Genomic DNA, 22,356 nt, shown 5'->3' on the forward strand with positions numbered 1-22,356 from the left:
TTACCCGGTAGAACGGTGACAGTGACAGGGCTTGAATCTTGCTGGCCGCTGGAGTCAGTGACGGTCAAGAGGAAGGTGTATTGGCCCTCCTGAAGACCAGACAGCTGCAGGAACGGCTCACGCAATCCCTGTTGGATACACACATTAATAGTGATGGGCAAAATTGATTAGTTAGTTACAATCCAGTGCCACATTTTCCAAATGACCTGTCCAATTCAGCCAGATGATTGACGGACAGAAATAAACCCCATTCATTTTCAATTAGGTTTTATTTCTGGTGAGTTAGAAGGTCCATACCACCAATGCACGGAATGGCATGGAAATCTACGGGGTATATTGAAGAGTGAAGTGTGGGTCACCAGAACAAACGAACAAAACCAGCTGAGAGCAAAGCATCAAGGATATCAGGGCTTCCATAATGCCCATGCAATGCCTCCGTCTGCCATTGACTTCAATGTTAAACGCATCATGGCAGTGATTAAGACAAAGACAGTCCTAACCAAGTATTGAACATTGACATGTTATGTAGAAAGTACCAAATTTCAACTGATTTGATGTGACCCGAATTTCTTTCTTTTTTTCTGAAGTATCTGGTGATACAATATTCTAATAATGTGAATTTTTCAATTCATGGTTTATTGGGGCTGGAAGGCCAAAATATGTAAAAAAAAATAATAATAATAAACAAACGAATGATTGGAATAGTTCAAAATGTGGGCAATGCTACAGTATTACAGTATTATATCATATTATATTATATTATGTCATATCATATCATATCATATCATATTATATTATATTATATTATATTATATTATATTATATTATATTATATTATGCTATATCATATATTCTACCTCCATGTTGGGTGCCGTGTTGTGGCTGCTGGGCTCTATTGTATAATATTATATTATTTTATATTATATTATATTATATTATATTATATTATATTATATTATATTATATTATATTACATATTACACCTCCATGTTGGGTGCTGTGTTGTGGCTGCTGGGGTCTAGCGTATTATATTATATTATATTATATTATATTATATTATATTATGTTATGTTATGTTATATTATATTATATATTCTACCTCCATGTTGGGCGCTGTGTTGTGGCTGCTGGGGTCTAGTGTCCACAGGTATGCTGTGATGGCCTGGTCATCAGTGCTGCGGTTGCCCCTGACTACCAGGTGATCCACAGGCAGGGTGACGACCGCATCAGGACCCGCGTCCGCCACCGGGGGGAGATCCCTTCTCCGATTGGCCACGATCACTGAGGCGGTGGCGCTGTCAGCCAATCCCCTCGAGTCTGTCACCGTCAGTCTGTGGAGGAGGAGGAGGAGGAAGAAAAAATAAGAACATAAGAAAAAAATCAGGATGTGGCACAACCGTGACTTAATTAGGGCAGGTCAAACTGACACAGTCGCCAAGGGAAAGAAAACAGCCCTGGCAGACAGACGGGTGGGTGCAGGGCAGGACCGGCCATCTGGCATAGCGGGCATTTCCCGGTGGGCCCCGCACCCTCGTGGGCCCCTATTTTCAGAAATTAAAAAAAAAACTCTGAAAATAGGGGCCCCCGAGGGTGCGGGGCCTACCAGTGAGTCAGTTCTGCGCCGCTAATTATAAGAAGCCTCTTTCAGCCAAAAGTGCCCGGGCCCTATTTCTCCCCCAGTTCCATCCCTGGCAGGCAGACAGGTGGGTGGGTGAGTGGGCAGGCGGGCGGCAGGCGGCAAGTGACAATTTAACCCATGGATGAGTTTTCAAGACGGTTTCAAGGCAAAGCGAGGATGGAAAAGAGGAGTAGAGGAGTGCAGCTGATCTGCTCTGATTTTAGGCTCTGTGTTGCAGCAGCAGTTATACATTAGCACAGAGTATCATTAACAGATCTGGCAGCTTAACTTCCATACACTGCAGTGCAGCCTGAGGGACAGGGCAGGGCTGGACTGGGGGAGAAATAGGGCCCCGGGCACTTTTGGCTTAAAGGGGCCCCTCATAATTAGCGGCACAGAACTGACTCACCAGTGGGCCCCGCACCCTCGTGGGCCCCTTTTTTCAGAAATGTTCAAACATTTATTTTTTTTTGAAAAGAGAAAACTTTTCTTCACCAAGGCACTCCAAAAAGTATAGTTAAAAATGTCTTTATTATTATGACATGTCCATTAAGGACTTTTAAAATTGCCCATGCGTAGCGACAGTTGAGCCTTTTTCAGGGCATGAAATTGAACTGAAAAGTTTTCTCTCTTTTCAAGCAACTTTTTTTATACATTTAACCTTGAACCAAAGAGCACCCACAAAAATACTTTTTTCATCTTTCTAAAACATATCTACACTATCTACATTTCTGAAAATAGGGGCCCACGAGGGTGCAGGGCCCACTGGGAAATGCCCGGTATGCCAGATGGCCAGTCCAGCCCTGCTGATGGACTTTGTCCTCTGGGCAGGCTCTGAAGGTCATTTACGGTAAGATCGCTGTCAGCAGTTACAGCACTAAGTGCATGAGAGTGCAATTGAATGCTATCCCTCCATGACCCAGGGGAACATGTGGTGGTCATGGCCGTAACTACCATTGAGGACACAGAGGTCATGTCCTCTGTAAATTTTTTTCAGTAATGTAAATCAAGTAGGTAGCAGGCTTCACTCAGGTTTCTTGATAACTTTTAAGGGTGCTGTCCCAAAGAAATACTTAGAATCAAAGAAAAGGGGGCGCACCTTGCATACATTTTTTCTTCTTTATTTTTGTGCACAGACGCGTTTCGGCGTGTGCCTTCCAGGAAGGCACACGCCGAAACGCGTCTGTGCACAAAAATAAAGAAGAAAAAATTGATGCAAGGTGCGCCCCCTTTTCTTTGATTTTTCAGTAATGTAAAATTGATCTATGATGGAAATCAATGTATGATATGATCAACAAGGATAAATTCAGTCTGTATACACCACCCCCATTTATCCTCAAGGCAGTGATTAATGAAAACAAACTTAAGAGTTTGACTGAAGTGTTTGAAGCATTCTAAATGTACAGTATGCAGTACAGCATGCAGCATTTGACCTCGGTATTTGAAAATGTCCGGTTACGGCCCTGGTTGTGGTAGAGAGTGCTGTAGCTAGCTTGTGTACACATCACAGATACCAACTAGAAGAGGTTGGCAGCAGAACGTGAGTTAAACTCTTGCATCCCGAAGCATCACATAGATGCAATAGCGACTGAGTTATCAGCCAAGACCTGTAGCTAAGGTTTCTAACCTGTGCTCGAACGCCAGAGGACTGTTAGCAAGAAGCCGTGAGTTCGAGCCCCAAGTGAAGTGGCAGACTGTGCATGGATGACCTCGTGTGAAGTACATACACTATTGCCCTGCTGCCTTAAGTTTGTAAGTTAACTCAACTTCAGAAAGCGTTGAGTTGAGTTAAGTCTCGAGTTGAGTTGACTTGCAAACTGAAGACAGCAGGGCAACTTACCGTTTTACATTTAAAGGGACACTGTGCAGGAAATGGTCAAAAAAGGTACTGCAACTATGCTGCTCATTGAAACTGGACTGCCTATTGCCAAATTTGATCTTTACATGAAAGTTTGCAAAGTAATAAACAAATATTTGCTAGTATGGTCCAAGTAGAGTCATTTTTGCAGCTAAAAATGGCTATTTTTGGAAATTCAAAATGGCGGACGCTGGAGAAGATCCCCCTTTTCATGTAGGAAAAGTGCATTTTTTCTAGTCATAATGAATACTTAGAATTTGATGGTGGTGGTAAGTATTCATGAAAAAGGTAACATTAGTGAACAGGCAGCATGAATTCTGAAAGTAAACAACTAAAAATCTCACACAGTGTCCCTTTAACTGGCCTGTAATGTTTTACAGTGTACACTCACCTGAAGGAGTACGTCCCGGGCTCCAGGATGTGTAAAAGGAGAACAGGACTATCCGCAGTACTGGCGTTGGCCAGCGGGGGGCCTCCCACCTGCTCCCAGCGGTAGTTGACAATGTCAGCGTCTTCATCTGCGCTCTCTGATTAGAGAGCAACATAAGTAGAGTAGAGTAGAGTATTATTTATTAATCCTGAGGGAAATTAAGGTGAACAGTGGTGAAAAACACAGACATTACACACATCATTGCACATACATTCACCATACTTCACACTCTTACATACTACATTTAGCCGAAGTCAGATCTTGCTGTCACACACACACGCGCACGAGCACGCAGGCACGCACGGATGAATGCACTCGCACACACACAGCTGTGGTTGGTGATGAGAAGAATAAGAGTGGTTCATCACATGTGCCATTTCTGAGTGGCACAGCAGAGCACAGCAGAGCACAGCAGAGCACAGCAGAGTAGAGCACAGCACAGCACAGCACAGCACAGCACAGCACAGCACAGCACAGCACAGCACAGCACAGCTGTCAGGCAGAACACAGCACAGCACAGCACAGCACAGCACAGCACAGCACAGCACAGCACAGCACAGCACAGCAAAACACAGCACAGCACCACACAGCACAGCACAGCACAGCACAGCAAAACACAGCACAGCATCACACAGTACCGCACAGCACAGCACAGCACAGCACAGCACAGCACAGCACAGCACAGCACAGCACAGCACAGCACAGCACAGCACAGCAAAACACAGCACAGCACCACACAGCACCGCACAGCACAGCACAGCACAGCACAGCACAGCACAGCACAGCACAGCACAGCACAGCAAAACACAGCACAGCACCACACAGCACAGCACAGCACAGCACAGCACAGCACAGCACAGCACAGCACAGCACAGCACAGCACAGCACAGCACAGCACAGCGCAGCGCAGCACAGCACAACACAACACCGTCGTCAGGCTGAACACTCTGCATTAACAGACACCGTAAAGGAGTCTTCTGGGGGCAATCCCACTCACGGAGATTAAAAGGGGAGGAGGAGTGAATTTAAACACCTCCGCCATATTTTTAGAGGTGTACTGTGCGTAGAGAACAAGTCTTTTTCATGTAATAGAATGCCAGTAGTGATCGGAAAACATGTACATTTCACAGAGAAATTACATGGAATCTACATTAATCCGTTAAAAAACACAGTGTTAGCAACTTGCTGTTACCAGATTGGCAAGGATCAAGTCATAGCGCCTTATCCCTGTGTTATGTCATAGTAGTGTAGTATTATGGTAGTTAACTTTTCAATGACTTTTACAGTGTTCCACTAGTGGAACGACATAAATTATGGGACTACTGTATCGACAAACTGCTAAATATAGCATATTTTCACTTGGAAAGTAAAAAAGTAAACAAGTAAAAATATCTGCATAATAAAAAAAAAAGACAGAAGAAAACATCACCCACAAGGAGAGGAGAACAGGAAAGAGACTCTCACCACTGCCATTAATGACGACGAGACCAACTGGGAAGGTCAACTCCTGAGTTGGTGGGTTGACAACAGCTTTGGGAGCGCTATTCACAGAATCTAGAAATGAAACAAAGACTGGATGCCTGAGACCTGCAATACTGTACTGCCGAGGCTCAAATGGCGCACTTGTGCACTCCCGGCACTATGTCTCTCAGTGCTTGGTCAATGTGCCCTATACACTGAATCATAGTGCCTGAAGTTCACCAGGTGAACCATATGAGAAAGGGAATATTTCTTTTATAACCACACAGGCATTCACATCATCTAGACTAGTGTTTCTCAACGGGGGCGGTATAGCCCCCCAGGGGGCGTTGGGGACCATACAGTTGAAAGGGGGCGGTGCTTAGTTGCCATTGGGGGGCATTAGTCCATTTAATTTTTTAATACAAAGAAGGGGGGCGTTGTCAGGCTTATGATGAGGTCAAGGGGGCATTGGTAGGCTAGTGATGAGTATTTTTGGAAAAAAGGTTCGCACACTTTGGATTTTTTCTTCTTTAAGTTATTTTTTTAAGTTATTTTTTACACATAATGTAGATAATGTGTCAAGCCTGTGTTTGTTAGTGAATCTGAGGAAGACCGAGAGGTCGAAACGTCATTGCCAATGAATGGATAAATAAAAAGAAGAAAAAATAACTTAAAGAAGAAAAAATCCAAAGTGTGCGAACCTTTTTTCCAAAAATACGTAATCTTTTTGTTCAGCACCAGGGATTGTGCACAAGTAACTCTCTACATAGGCTAGTGATGAGGCCAAGGGGGCGTTTGTTCAAAAAAGGTTGAAAACCACTGATCTAAACAGAGGGAGAGACTAAATAAAAAAATACAGTATAAAATACAGCATTTCTTGTTAACCACACTGTTGAACTCTCTCAAATGCTGTGACTGGCCCGATCTGTTGTGCCGTACCTGACCACCATGTTCTGTTGTGCCATACCTGACCTGACCACCCTGATCTGTTGCCCCATACCTGACCACCCTGATCTGTTGTGCCATACCTGACCACCCTGATCTGTTGCCCCATACCTGACCACCCTGATCTGTTGTGCCATACCTGAGTGAACTGTGATGATGTGCCATACCTGACCACCCTGATCTGTTGTGCCATACCTGACCACCCTGATCTGTTGTGCCATACCTGAGTGAACTGTTCTGTTGTGCCATACCTGACCACCCTGATCTGTTGTGACATACCTGAGTGAACTGTGATGTTGCCCCATACCTGAGTGCACTGTGATGTTGTGACATACCTGAGTGAACTGTGATGTTGACTGCTGCCTCCCCGTGGGACCGCTCTCCGCTCACAGTCACCTTGAGAGCGTACAGGCCTGCGGTGAGCTGCAGAAGAGCACACACAAGGGAGCAGAGCAGACAGAAAGATTAAATTATATCCACTTACGCTTTTCATCTAAGTTATACTAAAGGCTCTATGGACTGGAGGAAGGTAAGCACATGTAGATACTAGTTTAAAATAACAGAAACATATAAATTGGCTCTGTATGATAGTACAATGTAAAGTTAGTTGACTTAACTTAGTAATATCAGTACTCCAAAACCTAAAGTTATAAGCTGAAACGTATTAACCTATTGACTTCCCTTTGTGAGGGAAACATAGCTACACCGCAGCTTTTTGAAAAAAAATACACTGTTCCAATAGACTGTTGCATTAAAAAAGGTTACCTTAAACAACTGTAGTATAGTAAATGTAATTTGCAGAGAAAAGTTTGAGGGGGTCCTTTCAAATGTTTCCGCTCCATTAGGAGTCCTCCTCCCCAGCACAAAAAGAGGTTTACAGTAAAACTCCTTATGTACTGCAATGTAATATGTTTTTGTTTACCCTAGTGTAATATGTACTGTAATGTGTTTTTGTTTAACCCGTATACTATGTACTGTACTGTGTTTTTGTTTACGCCAGTGTATAATGTACTGTTATATGTTTTTGTTTATTTTACCCCAGTGTAATATGTACTGTAATGTTTTTGTTTATTTCACCCCAGTGTAATATATGTTCTGTAATGTGTTTTTGTTTACCCCTGTGTAATGTGTACTGTAATGTTTTTGTTTACCCCAGTAATGTAATATTTAATGTAATATGTTTTTGTTTACCCCAGTAATGTAATATTTAATGTAATATGTTTTTTTACCCCAGTAACAGAGACGTGCGGTCAGGGTAGGCAGGGTAGGCAGTGCCTGCTGGGATAAATGTCTTAAAAATAAAAACTAACACGTGTTTTAAAAAATATTCTTCAGAGTTCACATACACAACAATAACATTGATTCAGCATAAATTATGAGCTGTTTAAAGTACAGTATACGCAGGACAACGATCAAAAACCAAAGTAATCGCACGAAGCAAAGCGCTCAGGCTTGGGCAGGTTGCCGTGGCAACGCGCAGTCCCGGCTGGTAGCAAAGCAGAGCTTTCGAATGCCAGCCAGGCAGCCCGGTAAGGCTCGCTTTTCCTCTGCCTAGCCTGCCCTCAGTGCTGTCAATGTAGAAGTTTGCGCATGCGTATTAAGTTGTCTCATAGCTTGTCAATGGGACTAAAAGCAGAGCCTTTAGTCTGTGGCGGGAGTATGTGAGCCAATCACAGCGCCCAAAATGAAAAATTGTTACAATTCAGGTGTAATAACTATGCAATAGCCCAGCGAAGACACTCTGCATTCAGCACTCTATCGAAGACTTTGGAAGTGAAATATCGGCAGCTATGTCAACAATTGCACTGAAGTGTTTTAGCAAGCTGCATTACCAGCAGAAGTTGCTCACCATCAATCCAGATCCTTTTCGCGATTTATATCATCGCAAGGGGCAGAAAATAGTACGTACATTCCATCAGGAATGGTATGAGAGAAAAGAGTGGCTCTGCGGGTGTGATGTTAGCAACCGTCTGTTCTGCTTCCCTTGCTTGCTGTTCTCAACACAGCTAGCAAGGCAAGGCTTGTTCAAACTCTAGCCGTACAGAAAACATGGCATGCAGTCTTTGGCGTTTTGCCTTTATTGCAAAAAAGCCGAGAAGTAGCAAGAAAGATGGTTCAGATGACAGGCAATAGCTGAGCCGTTTGCAATCGCTGCATTGTGGAAATATTCAACATCAGATGGGTAGCAGCTTCAAGTAGTTTGAACACACTGGGACACAATATCTTCATCATGTCAACCACCCCGGGCTTTTAATGGAACTAACTTGCATGGAAAACATTCTCGTGATTCTGCTTTAAGGTAAGATTCATCTAATTATTAAGCTGTGGGTAGCCTTTTAACATGAACATGCTCAAGTTTGTCGTGGTGCCTTTTGTTGATGGGTCAGGGAGGTGTTGACATTGAAGATTGGTTGTGCTGTGGACACGAATAGACTGTGTGTGTGTTATTATGGACGCGAGATTGTTTTTTGAGTGTACGACATGACTTCATTTTCCTAATTTATTATGATGATGACTTAATACGCGACGCGTGAGGTGTGTGGAGCCTGTTAGGAAGTTGACGTGCAGCTGTGTTCTTTTGAAGTGCACGGTGTACGAGATCAAGGTGGGGGCGGTGGGGCTCGCTCGAGTGACTGGGATGGGTGCTCACGCACTCAAAAATTGACTTGATTTGAAACACCTTGCACAACCGTTGCTAAAGTGTTTGAGAATACAATCACGCACAAGAATGAGTCTCAGAAGTGTTTTCGTTGGTTTACTCGATGTACCAGTATTTACTGTCTGAATGCACGGCTCATGTTTGTTGAGTTCGCAAGCAACCCGCCCCCTTGCCAACTTTCCTTCTTGTCTGTGAGTGTTTGATTAGCAGCACAAAATGCGTCAATGAAGCAGGAGCTGTTACCTAGGTTGGTTGATTGCTAAATGTAAATCGTTTCCCCTCACATGCTATGGTGTGATTCACAGTTGGTGAACTAGACATTTTATCTTCTAAACAAAGTAGGCTACACTGCCACCCTGCATCCATGTGAAACACCCTGGCATTTGCAACAGAATAAACAGAAGAGGAGCAAAGGCAACTGCTAAAGCCAAAAGTTAAAGCTTTTCCCCCAAAATGCTGTGATGTTGTAGCTTTCTAAATTATTGTAAAATGTAGGCCTACAGGTCCTTAAATGTGTACAAAGTAGGCTATGGGTCCTTGAGCTACCAATTTGCCAATTTGGCAAAAAAAAAGTCTAGCTGGCCTTTTCAAGAAATTGAAATTATGCATTTTCACTTATTGTTTAAGATGTACACTCACACTCTCACACACACACACACACACACACACACACACACACACACCATGTTACATTTCAGATCTGCATGAAAGGGGGTACTATTTGTTCAAAGTTTTTAGTCTTTTATAAACGTTTTTAGCTGATAGTGACTCTCCAGATTTGGTTAAAATGCAGGAAATTGCATCTAAGAAATACATTTTTTTCTGGGGAGGACCCCCAGACCCCGGACCAAAAAAAATTTATTTTCTATATTTACTGCCTACCCTACCATACCCCTCACTGCACGTCACTGCCCAGTAATGTAATATTTAATGTAATATGTTTTTGTTTATTTTATCGAGTGTACTGTTTGTGTTTTTTTTTACCCCGGTGATCTTCAGCGTCCTGCTGCTCTGGCCCTCCATCGCCCCCTGCTGGTCTTCAGGTCGGCTTAGCCACGCCCAGCTGTAGGAGTAGGAGGAGCCTTCTACTGTAGAGCACATGACATGCAAGACATGAGACACATTAGCAGGGGGATGTTTCTTTTTTGTGAGAGCCTCGAAGGTTTCTTTTTCAGCAGGTGCAGCTTTTCAAGGTACTTCAGTCTTCAGTTCTCACAAGGAAGAGCGCGACACTGCTTCTTCACAGTTCACCACTTTAAAAAAAAAAATCTTTGGTGCTGACGTTTCGGCACTAGGCCTTCATCAGAGACTCTGATGAAGGCCTAGTGCCGAAACGTCAGCACCAAAGATTTTTTTTTAAAAAGTGATGAACTGTGAAGAAGCAGTGTCACGCTCTTCCTTGTGTGAACTGCAGACTGAAGGGGAATGGTTAAAGGATAGTTTATATCTCTCACAGACAAGAACCGTCACCTAAAAGCTCATTGCTTATTGCTCTATGTGCATTTGATATGTATACTGTAGTAGTGCGATACATTTCAATAGCAGAAGGGGGTGGGGATGGGGAAAGGATATAGTTTTACATCTCTCACACACATGAACCATCAGGCTAGAAGTCCCCTTGGCTCACATGCTGCACTACGCACTGTTGGAATATGTAGTGTACCGTATTGTTTTACTATATCAGTGGTTCTCACCCTTTTTTGATCAAAGCCTCCCTTTATCTCATCATAAGCCTCCCAACGCACACCCCCCCCCCCCCCCTCTGACCTCATCATAAGCCTGCCAACGCCGACCTTAGTATTGAAAAAAAAAAAATTGACTAATGACCCACAATGGAAAGTAAGCCCTGCCCCCACTCAGCTGTATCCTTCTCAACGCCCCCAAGGGCTCCCCAATGCCCCCTTAGGGGCTGTAGCGCCCCCGTTGAGAAACACATGCTGACTACGCAATGTGCTGTAGGGATGTCACACAAGAACACCGAATTCACACAATGTCATGCAAACATTACTGTAACACACATCACACACAGTATATTCTAGGATCTTAGTATGTACGTAGAAAAAAATAGTATGTGTGTAGCATGCAATTTGATTAATTTAAGTAAGATTATGAGTAGTGTTCCTTGGATTCACTAATTATATTTCGTGTTGAGTTAAAAAGTATAACATTGGTATTGGTATTGGTCTCCTTCCCTCATCCTTGGCACTATTTCTATATATTTAGATTTCCTATTTATTGCTTGCACAGCTAGTAGCATTGCAGTTCATTTTGCTGCAATGTGGAACCTACAGTGAAACAATTCTGTGTTGGTCTTGAGTCATTCAGTACAGCAATGTGCTTCTCAAAGTTCTTCAAACCGAGGACCACTTTGTCCCCCCAAAAATGTTCAGGGACCACCTGTCAGCTGAATTGACAGTTGGCGGGTGCTAATTTGATAGCCTACAGCTAATTTTCAATGCAGATCAGTTACTTTTTATTCACATTACAAGCATGTCTTATTGTGGTGAGGCTATGTTTAGCTGTTTAATAATATTGAAAAATATAGCCTACTGCTAGCTTGTGTTGGAAAAGTAGAAATCCCCTCACGGACTACCTGAGCTCTGTCGCGGACCACCAGTGGTCCACCGGACCACACTTTGAGAATCACTACAGTGCAGTAATGTGCTGGTTATGTTCAGGATGGCTGCACAGACTTATGAGTTTGTAAAGTGGCACAGTGAAACTCAGGGGCTGTTACAAAATATTTATGGAGCCCTGGGCAATGCGGAACTTGGGGCCCCCTTTTCTTAATCTCATAGTATTGGGAAGGGCCCCCCTCGAGACAGATTTCAATAGCAATGTCATTGCACTTTTTGGTCATTGAATATATGGAGCTGCTGCTGCCACAGTCACAATGTTGTCATATTGCTGTGATATGTGTGTCAGTTATTAGTTCTAAGTTATCAGTATAAATTATGAGTACATAACTAGCCATTTGGAGGAACCCTATTAGCTGGGGGCCTCAAGCGATGGCCTAGTTATAACGTAGCTTGCCTGATTGTGACGGGTCTGCTGCTTTTTCTGTTTCTGCTGCTACTGTGACGGAGGCTGTCAACTCCACATCGCTGACAGGGAGGGTGACGTCGACAGGTCCCTCAATAGACACCTGCAGACTCCGCACTGGGAAGGACACACATACAGACGGACGGACGGACTATTAACTCTATAAGAACAGTGAGAAAAACAGACATCATAGAGACTGCTCATACACACAGACACAGTCACACAGTCACACACACGTACATGCACGCACACTCACACACACACACTCACACACACACACACACACACACACACACACACACACACACACACACACACACACACACACACACACACACACACACACACACACACACACACACACACAGCAAGAGCGCACCAATCCCATGCATTTTAAATGGGAAGTCAGTGTGATGCAGTGCGGTGAGATACCAGTCATACTTGTGGAAACACTGGTACAAGTGCCTTTTATAACTGTCTCTCTGTCTGTTTTATGTATTGTACTGTGTTTTGTTTGTTGAAAATGGACCTTGAGTCTGGAAATAAAGCTGCTGCTGATGATGATGCAATGGGGTTCAGTACTGCAGTACCTGTCTCCACAGGGGGGGTGTGCGCGGTAGCCATGGTGGACGCAGCCAGCAGCCTCGCATCAGGAGCCGGCGTCCTCGTTTGGCTTATTCGACTCAGCTGGACGAGATCGGCACTGAAATCCTGCGACAAGGCAGTCGGCCTGGTGGAGGTGGAGGTGGTGGTGTTGGTGGTGGTGGAGGTGGAGGTGGAGGTGAAGGAGGAGGAGGTGGAGGAGGAGGGAACAGTCCCCACATCCTGTTCAGGCAGAAGAATATATAAAAAATACAGTAAGATTACTGAATAGAAAAACACACCACATTCTATTCCGAGCTAGAAGAATGAAAAAATAGGCCTACAGTACGATTACTGGATAGAACAGTCCCCACATTCTATTCAGAGGCAGAAGAATATCAGAAATACGGCAAGATTATTGGAATAGAAAAAACACGCCACATCCTGATCGCGCAGAAGCAAACATTTTTTTTTTGCATTAGTGACTATAAAAAGACAGACACCAGGCGGCCCTACTCAGGCAGAGAGAGAATTATAGTACCCAGTACCCAATACCCAGATTTCTGCATCACCACATTAGCAGGTATTTACAGTAGTTATATTTACTAGTATGACTAAATAAACACCAGCCAACCGGTCAAATGGTCATGAAAAGGCAAGATGGGGTCGGGGGGGTGGCACAACGCGCTAAGCCCCCCAAATTTGGGCTTTCATGCCCATGGGGACCCCCCGTTCGAGTTCGGACGGGGTCATTTCCCAATCCTCCCCCATCTCTCTCTCCCACTCACTTCCTGTCAGCATCTCATATCATATTCACATTTTAGACAAGCCACTGGCAACAAATGATCATTTACATAACGGCTTTCTTTTGTTTACTCTATGCGGAGCGGTAGCTTTTTGCCCCTTGGTGTCGTGCGCAGCCGCAAGAAATCTATATATAGACAAATAAGGCAGCTGGAAGTTCTGCATGCCTGCACTGCGCCACCTGAGCACCTGCCTCCCAAAATGTCTGTGCACGTCACTGTATTAAAGTTTTGAAGGGTGCAGTTTCCTAAACCAAAGAAGGCAGATGAATACTATGAAGAGTTCAGATGCAAAACCCTCTAAAAGCCATCAAAGCATCTGTAAAATTACATTTCAAATAGCATTTTCAGCAAGTAATCACAATTTCAAAACAATTAAATGTTATTATCAAGTGCAGCAAGTCAAGCCAAAGTAAAATTAGATGGAATGATTTTTGAAGCTTAATACATTTATAGAAATACAGCCTGTTTTGTAAACTCATCAAAAATGCACTTAGAGGATTTTGCATCTTAAAGGGACACTGTGTGAGATTTTTAGTAGTTTATTTCCAGAATTCATGATGCCCATTCATTAATGTTACCTTTTTCATGAATACTTATCACCAGCATCAAATTTTAAGTATTCATTATGACTGGAAAAATTGCACTTTTCATACATGAAAAGGGGGATCTTCTCCATGGTCCGCCATTTTGAATTTCCAAAAATAGCCAGTTTTAGCTGCAAAAATGACTGTGCTTGGACCATACTAGAAAATATTAGTTTATTACTTAGTAAACTTTCTTGTAAAGATCAAATTTGACAATAGGCAGCCCAGTTTTAATGAGCAGCATAGTTGCAGTACCTTTTTTGACCATTTCCTGCACAGTGTCCCTTTAACTCTTAACTCTTGCTGTAAAAATACAGCAGCTGGTACACACAAGTCACTTATCCTCCACACATTAGCTGGTATTTATGGCACCTGGTATGCAAAGCTTGTTGCTGCGTTATCACAGGAAACTAGCTAATGCGCAAGCTGGCAGACACACAGTACACTGTATCATCATTGTAGCTTTCACAAAGGCTACATACAGTATTATATGATTACACACAGCTTGTTGTGTCGTTTCATTTAAACCTCAACAAATAATAAATATCTCTTAATCTGTTTACAACAGTCCAACGGGTGTTAGTAGAGACACTGCCCGAGGGGTATTGATCATTTCTTTAATCTGCCTTGATGATTGAGAGTGAGAATGCCTGCGTCAGCAGTTTGGCAAGGAGCACGGCAGCAGCAAGCTAGCATCCAGCAAGCAGGCACAAGCGGCCATTGTTCCTCCCCCTGCCTGCCTGTCTCCCTTCCTGCCACCCTGTCTCCCTTCCTGCCACCCTGTCTGCCTGCGTGTCTCTCTGCCTGTCTGCCTCCCTCCCTGCCTGCCTGCCTGCCTGCCTGCCTGCCCCCCTGCCTGCCTGCCTGCCTGTCTCCCTTCCTGCCACCCTGTCTCCCTTCCTGCCACCCTGTCTCCCTCCCTGCCTGCCTGTCTCCCTTCCTGCCACCCTGTCTCCCTTCCTGCCACCCTGTCTGCCTGCGTGTCTCTCTGCCTGTCTGCCTCCCTCCCTGCCTCCCTCCCTCCCTGCCTGCCTGCCTCCCTGCCTGCCTGCCTGCCTCCCTCCCTCCCTGTCTGCCTCCCTGCCTGCCTGCCTGCCTGCCTGCCTGCCTGCCTGCCTGCCTGCCTCCCTCCCTGCCTGCCTCCCTCCCTCCCTGTCTGCCTCCCTCCCTGCCTCCCTCCCTGCCTGCCTGCCTGCCTCCCTGCCTGCCTGCCTGCCTCCCTCCCTGCCTGCCTCCCTGTCTGTCTGTCTGTCTGCCTGCTAGGCTACTGGCTTTGCTGCCTGCCTTGTAAACACAAGCTGCATCTGTTTGACACAAGGAGACGTCTTATGCAATGCTCTCTTCACAAAGTGTGTGTATGTGTGTGTGTGTGTGTGTGTGTGTGTGTGTGTGTGTGTGTGTGTGCGCGTGCGTGCGTGCGTGCGTGCGTGCGTGGTTACATTTTTAATTGAAAAATGTAGATGATTTCATCCTCAAGATGACCCAGAAACAGAGTAAGTCAGGTGTGCCTATTTTAAATAAAAAGAAGAAAAAAAACGAATCCGAATAGTGTGTAGCAGGAAAGAGCCACATGTAGCAGGAGAGAGCCACGTGTCACTTCCACTATACTTCAACACACCCCCAGCGGTCAGGCTGGGGACCCACTAGTTTGACGCCCTCTCGGTACTTCACATGGTAATCAAACATTTCAAACAAGCAATTTAAGGTTAGGTTTAGGGTTAAGGTTAGGGTTGGTTAGGTTTAAGGTAAGGGTTAGGGTTAGGTTTAGGGTTAAGGTTAGGGTTAGGGTTTAGGTTTAGGTTAGGTTTAGGGTCGTATGACGTAAGCGGTAAGTACCGAAAGGGCGTCGAACTAGTGAGTCCCGGTCAGGCTGGGCACTCTAACCTAGTGAACCATGCAACCATGATCACGGCAATCCCAACCCCCCATCCAATGGCTCATTGCAATCCCAACCCCCCATCCAATGCCTTACAATAGTGTTTCTTAACACGGGGGCGATACAGCCCCCCAGGGGGGCGTTGAGAAAGATACAGCTGAGTGGGGGCGGCGGGGCTTAGTTCCCATTGGGGAGCATTAGTCTATTTTATTTTTCAATACTAAAGGGGGGCGTTGGTTGGCTTATGAATAGTTCAAGGGGTGTTGGGAGGCTTATGATGAGTTAAAAGGGGGCCTTTGATCAAAAAAGGTTGAGAACCATTGCCTTACAACAATCCCATCCCCCCCATCCAGTGCCTCACTGTGGCTGATGCCTGAGCCATTTCCCCCACTACCACCCTTTACAGCATTGGTTCTCAACGTGTAGTCCGGGGTCCACTGGTGGTCCGCAAGATACCTCAAGCGAAGGGATTTCTTCAAAAGTATTCAGTATTTTTAACAATCTTCATTTGTTATATTATTGTAAGTCTAAACATATCTTACCTTTATATTTCTACAATAAAACGTATGTACAGTAGCCTATGTATAGAAAATAAGTGTTCCTCATCTGAATTTGCATCACCCAAAACTTATATTGAGAGCGAGCCCATCAATTCAGTTGGCAGGTGGTGCCTGAATAAAAAACTAATTGAAGATAAAGTCGTCCTCGGTTTGAGAAGCTGTTTACAGGTACAGTACGTATATGGATATTTTGGGAACTGCATTGTATTGGTTTTGTCCTCTCTCTGACGCGTTAACAGAGTTTCAGAATGCTCATTTCAAAACTCCCGTTCAGGGAGCTAAAATGCACTTGCCACGATGGGGTTTTTATTGCTATCCACATGTCACATGTAAACGGATAAAAAATAATCTGCATTTCCAAATAAATAACCAGCGTCTGAAAGAGTATGAGAAATACTGCTGCTTTACACTCACATTCAGGTTCGCTGAAGCAGACGCGGAGGGCCTGGGGGCGAGTTTCTTGTCAACAGGAATTGTCTCGCTGTCGTTTCTCGTTGCAGTGGAGGAGCTCGGCTGAACCAAGCTACCCACTTCTCCTCCTCCTCCTCCAGCTCCTCCTCCTCCTCCTCCTCCTTCTCCTTCCCCAATTCTGGCTCCTTCTCCTCCTCCTCCTCCTCCTCCTCCATCTCCTCCTCCTCCACCTCCTCCCCCACCAGCTCCTCCTCCAGCTCTTCCTCCTCCTCCTTCTCCTTCCCCAGCTCTTGCTCCTACTCCTCCTCCTCCTCCTTCTCCTCCTCCTCCTCCTCCGTTAGACTCCATCAGCGCAGCCTGCTGCCTCTCCCTCCCATCCTCGCTCTCCGTCAGGTTCAAGGCCTCTCTGGATCCCTGAACATCAGGCCAGTCCAGAAGCCCCACCAACCCCTCCTTCAGGCTCTCCGTACCCAAACCGCCTTCCCCAACATCCTCCTCCTCCTCCTCGCCCTCCTCTTCTCCCCCCACCTCTTCCTCCTCCTCTTCTTGCTCCTCTGGCCCCCTGTACAGATCAGCGTACTCCAACTCCTGGCCGTCGAAGTCCCGCTCTCCTCCTCCTCCTGCGCCTCCTCCTGCGCCTCCTTGCAGCAGAGCCAGGTCCTTCAGGGAGGCCTGCAGGCCACGGTGATGCGCTGGCACCTGCACAGTGAAAAATGGGAGTGTCAACCCCTTAGCGCAGAGCCTATGTCACCCATATAATGGCTATGTCTTAATCTGTTACTTAAGGCTCTCGGTAATGCCACAGCAATGTTGTTATGATGTAGTTGAGTATTTTCAGCAAATAGTGAATAGGCTTGTCGGCGACCCCATCTGCACTAAGAGGCTACTATGGGGAGTTAATATGGAGTGTTAATATGTACAGGTCAACAGTGAATCATCCCAACTCGTCAATTTCTGATTACCTGTGGCCAGACTGCAATTTTTGAGTCAAAAAGTCACGTGCGCCTCAAGGGCACCCCCTTGTGGCAGCATGACTTCACTGAAAGTAAGGGTTAGGGAAAGGTCTAAGTTTAGGCGACCTTGTCAACATGCGACATGGCAGGTATGCCCTTGTTGTCAAAAGGTGCCGCCTGCCGCTGGTCAACGGTAGTCAGAAATTTATGAGTTGCGATGAGACTGTGTTGTACAGGTAGTTAATTTGGGGAAATAATAGAGTTAGTAAACTTACACAACTCCAGATAGAGTATTAACAACAGCCAACAGTCAAATTACTCAATATGAAATTATGTTGATGGCCAGTGCAATTTCACTTCCACAGCAGGATGATTATCGGACCGCTCTCTTCCAGGTGTCACAAGTGTGAAATATTTCTTTCACATTCTAGTGTGAATATTGACAGAATATTGAGTACAATCAACTTTGAATATGTTACACTGACCCAAAAATAAAAATGGAAAAAAATATTTTTTGTGTGGGACCAAATTTGATCTGATATGGAGTTAATTTCACTCAAATTTCAACTTTAAATATGCGTAGGACGCTGTAATAGTCAGTGTAAAAACATTTTTGCATAGTACTACCCGATTATGTGCATAGGGTCTTTAGTAATACATTACATCTTGGTCATTGCTATTCTAGTAACAGCTCATTTATACCAGGAGCCATGTGTTACTGGTTTAGGAGTTATATTAACACTGCTATTGGTGTTTCTGAGTGGGGTGACACCTAGGGCCAGCATCCAAGAGGAAATAATTTCAACTCTTGTGTATTGTATTGTGTGTTGTTGTCACCTTGGGCCAGCATCCCGGTGAAAATGGCTCCCCTTACGCTAAGCAAAGAGTAAAACTAACACTATGCACATGATTATATTTATATAATTTCAACTCTTGTATTGTGTGTTGTCACCTGGGTAAAGACGCTGAAGAGGGCAGTCATGGGTGAGCGGTTAGGGCGTCAGACTTGCATCCCAGAGGTTGCCGGTTTGACTCCCGACCCGCCAGGTTGGTGGGGGGAGTAATCAACCAGTGCTCTCCCCCATCCTCCTCCATGACTGAGGTACCCTGAGCATGGTACCGTCCCAGCGCACTGCTCCCCATGGGGCGCCACTTAGGGCTGCCCCCTTACACGGGTGAGGCATAAATGCAATTTCGTTGTGTGCAGTGTGCAGTGTTCACTTGTGTGCTGTGGAGTGCTGTGTCACAATGACAATGGGAGTTGGAGTTTCCCAATGGGCTTTCACTTTCACTTTTCACTGAAGAAGGCTTAGGCCGAAACGTCTGTCTGTCATGCTAACCCAGTAGATTAAAACTGCAAGAATTACACCCAAGAGTGCAACTTTTTTTGACCAAACATGAACTTTGCTGTTTGCTCGCACCCGAAGACCTTGTAAGAAACAGTTGGGAGTTGAGCGCACTTTCTTAAAGGGACACTGTGTGAGATTTTTTGCTGCTTATTTCCAGAATTCATGCTGCCCATTCACTAATGTTACCTTTTTCATGAATACTTACCACCAGCATCAAATTCTAAGTATTCATTATGACTGGAAAAATTGCACTTTTCATACATGAAAAGGGGGATCTTTTCCATGGTCTGAATTTCCAAAAATAGCCATTTTTAGCTGCAAAAATGACTGTACTTGGACCAAACTAGAAAATATTTGTTTAATACTTAGTAAACTTTCATGTAAAGATCAAATTTGGCAATAGGCAGCCCAATTTCAATAAGCAGCATAGTTGCAGTACCTTTCTTGACCATTTCCTGCACAGTGTCCCTTTAAAAAAAAAAAAAACGTGTTGTCACCTGGGGCCAGCGCCCGGGTGGAAACGGCTCCCTGCCGCGCACCAGCGACTGCAGCACGAGCGTCTGTGGCGGCCCGCGTTGCAGGAAGGCTAGGTAGGAGTCGGCGCCGCGCCGCTGCTTGGGCGCACAGTTGTCCTTGCGCTGGCAGCTCAGCACGTAGCAGCGGCGCTCCAACAGCCAGGCCAGGTCGCAGCCGGGCAGGTCGCAGCAGGCCCCCGCGCACTGGGCCAACGACGTCACCTTTAGGGGCAGAGGTGTCAAAAGTAAAAGTAAAAGTACATTTGTGGTGTAAGTACAACACTAGCACATGGCATTACATAGCTGTTACACCATTTACTCCATTGTACCTAATGAGATAGATAGACTGTGTTGTTACTGAAAAACACTGAAAATCTAACAAGGACCCACCACCAACTTGATCTAACCAGTTCAGAGTTAGCTGATCGTAAGACAAGTACACAGGTCTACTTGTTTCTCAGATAAGTTACTTGTGTTGAAAGGAAACCGTGTTTCTTTTTTTTACTTTTAATTTTACTTTTGACACCTCTGTTTAGGGGTGTAAATGAATAATAATCTATTTCAATCGATGCATCGATCCTACATCCCACGATTCAATTCATCGTTTCCTCCACAAGAGGAAGCACGTAGCAGCGGCGCTCGAACAGCCAGGCCAGGTCACAGCCGGGCAGGTCGCAGCAGGCCCCCGTGCACTGGGCCAGCGACGTCACCTTTAGGGACGCGCAAGATGACAAGATTATATCCATATAATTTCAACTCTTGTATTGTGTGCTGTCACCTAGGGCCAACGACGTCACCTTTAGGGGTGCAAATAATAATCGATTTCAATTGATGCATCGATCCGGGCAGGTCGCAGCAGGCCCCCGTGCACTGGGCCGGCGACGTCACCTTAAGGGGACGCGCAAGATGACATGATTATATTCAGGGTGCGATTTGTAGCGGGGGATGGGGGTAATTGTCCCCTCTTCTGGTTTTGATATCGCCACTTTTTTACATGCTTTTAATCACAGTTCAATGCAATTCCATTGATAATGCCCACCCTTCTGGTTTTCCCGACAAATCGCACCCTGATTATATTTATATAATTTCAACTCTTGTATTGTGTGCTGTCACCTGGGGCCAACGACGTCACCTTTAGGTGTGCAAATAGTAATCGATTTCAATCAATGCATCGAATCCTACAGCCCACGATTCAATTCATCAATTCCTCCACAAGAGATTTGATTAATCGTTATTAATCGATTAATAGCTTTTTGTCCTTATTGCACACATTTTGTGAGGCACTTTATTTTGCTCATGCACTAACAATAATACTGACCATAAATAATAAAGATGCCCCTCAAATGAAATGTATGCAGATATTTCAGCTTTTGTTGATTTGTTTAACATATCACATATAAGCCAAGCCTGTAAGGTAAAAAAAATATGAAAAATTGATTTGAATCGAATTGAAATGAATGGAATCATGGAGCATTCTGAAGTATCAAAAAAAATACATCATTGGCCTAAATCAGGGATGGGGAACCTTTTTCATTCGAGGGGCCACTTCAAATTCATCCGAGGGCCGCAAAAGTCCTCCGAGGGCCGTACTATAAACACAAACCAGGTTTTCCCCCTGCATGTTAGGCCTACATTGAAAGCAGACACCTTTAAAACAGACCCTACATTCTCAAAGTCCCCTGAATATAACTTAATTGTATTGCAAATGTATTTTCCAATTGCAAATGGGATCTTGCAAGATTCCATTACAAAATATGTCACATGTTCATGTGAAGCTGCATAACATTAAAATTACATCGGGGGCCGGATAAAACGGCCTCAAGGGCCGCAAACGGCCCTCGAGACATAGGTTCCCCACCCCTGGCCTAAACAATCGATATCAATATCGAATGGCCATGAAGGGTGTGATTTACACCCCTGGTCACCTTGGGGACGCGTAGGATGCTGCTACTCTTCAGGTCCGGGGACACGATGGACTCAGAGAAGGTGGCCCCCTGCCAGCATTGGGTGGCCAGCACGCCTGTAACAGGAGACACACACACACACACGTATACACACACACACACACACACACATGCACACACACACACACACACACGCACACACACAGCATTACATGATGGACTTGGAGAACGTGGCCCCCTGCCAAGTGCAAACACTGGGTGGCCAGGGCACCTATCCAGGGGGGACACACACAATGCGACACACACAATATGACAACTCCTGTCCAGGGGACACACACACAGTGATGATACAGCGCCAGGATTAATATGTGTAATGTTTCTCAGCAGCGTTACATGATGGACTCCGAGAAGGTTGCCCCCTGCCAACACTGGCACACAGTAGTGCGGCACACACAAAAACATGTGATTACTGTACTTTTCAATTATAACATACACGTATGAACAAGCAGCATTTTTGAGTTTCGAGAGAAGTGCTATATATTAAACATGCTAATTACTGATTATGAATTATGTTACTATTGATTTTTTTACAGATTTATAGCATAGCAGAGTTATGAACACAATTATGAAATCATATGGCAAGTACTTTGACAGGTTGACAGGAACACAGGGCTGGGAATTTTGAGACATGCCAAGTCATCAAGTCAGTGTGCGTCTAGAACAGTGTTTCTCAAACTTTGTCAGACCGAGGACCACTTTGTACCCTCAAGAATGATCAGGGACCACCTATCAACTGAATTGAC

The 22,356-nt window shown here is 44.9% G+C and overlaps 1 protein-coding gene across 1 annotated transcript in view; it reads right to left on the reverse strand.

The window, feature by feature from the left end:
- The window catches only part of kiaa0319 (KIAA0319 ortholog), a 45,319-nt gene that overhangs the window by 15,703 nt on the left and 7,260 nt on the right, over positions 1-22,356 (reverse strand). Inside the window, exons 2-13 of the mRNA XM_063198432.1 lie at positions 21,575-21,669; positions 19,632-19,871; positions 17,088-17,531; positions 13,151-13,158; positions 12,604-12,743; positions 12,005-12,130; positions 9,956-10,059; positions 6,648-6,735; positions 5,371-5,460; positions 3,868-4,003; positions 1,100-1,331; positions 5-128 (exon numbers count right to left, since the gene is read on the reverse strand). Coding sequence (XP_063054502.1) covers positions 5-128; positions 1,100-1,331; positions 3,868-4,003; positions 5,371-5,460; positions 6,648-6,735; positions 9,956-10,059; positions 12,005-12,130; positions 12,604-12,743; positions 13,151-13,158; positions 17,088-17,531; positions 19,632-19,871; positions 21,575-21,669 — 1,827 coding nt within the window. The remainder of the gene's footprint in view (positions 1-4; positions 129-1,099; positions 1,332-3,867; positions 4,004-5,370; positions 5,461-6,647; positions 6,736-9,955; positions 10,060-12,004; positions 12,131-12,603; positions 12,744-13,150; positions 13,159-17,087; positions 17,532-19,631; positions 19,872-21,574; positions 21,670-22,356) is intronic.

Source organism: Engraulis encrasicolus, chromosome 5 (assembly GCF_034702125.1).
Source record: "Engraulis encrasicolus isolate BLACKSEA-1 chromosome 5, IST_EnEncr_1.0, whole genome shotgun sequence".
NCBI lineage: Eukaryota > Metazoa > Chordata > Actinopteri > Clupeiformes > Engraulidae > Engraulis > Engraulis encrasicolus.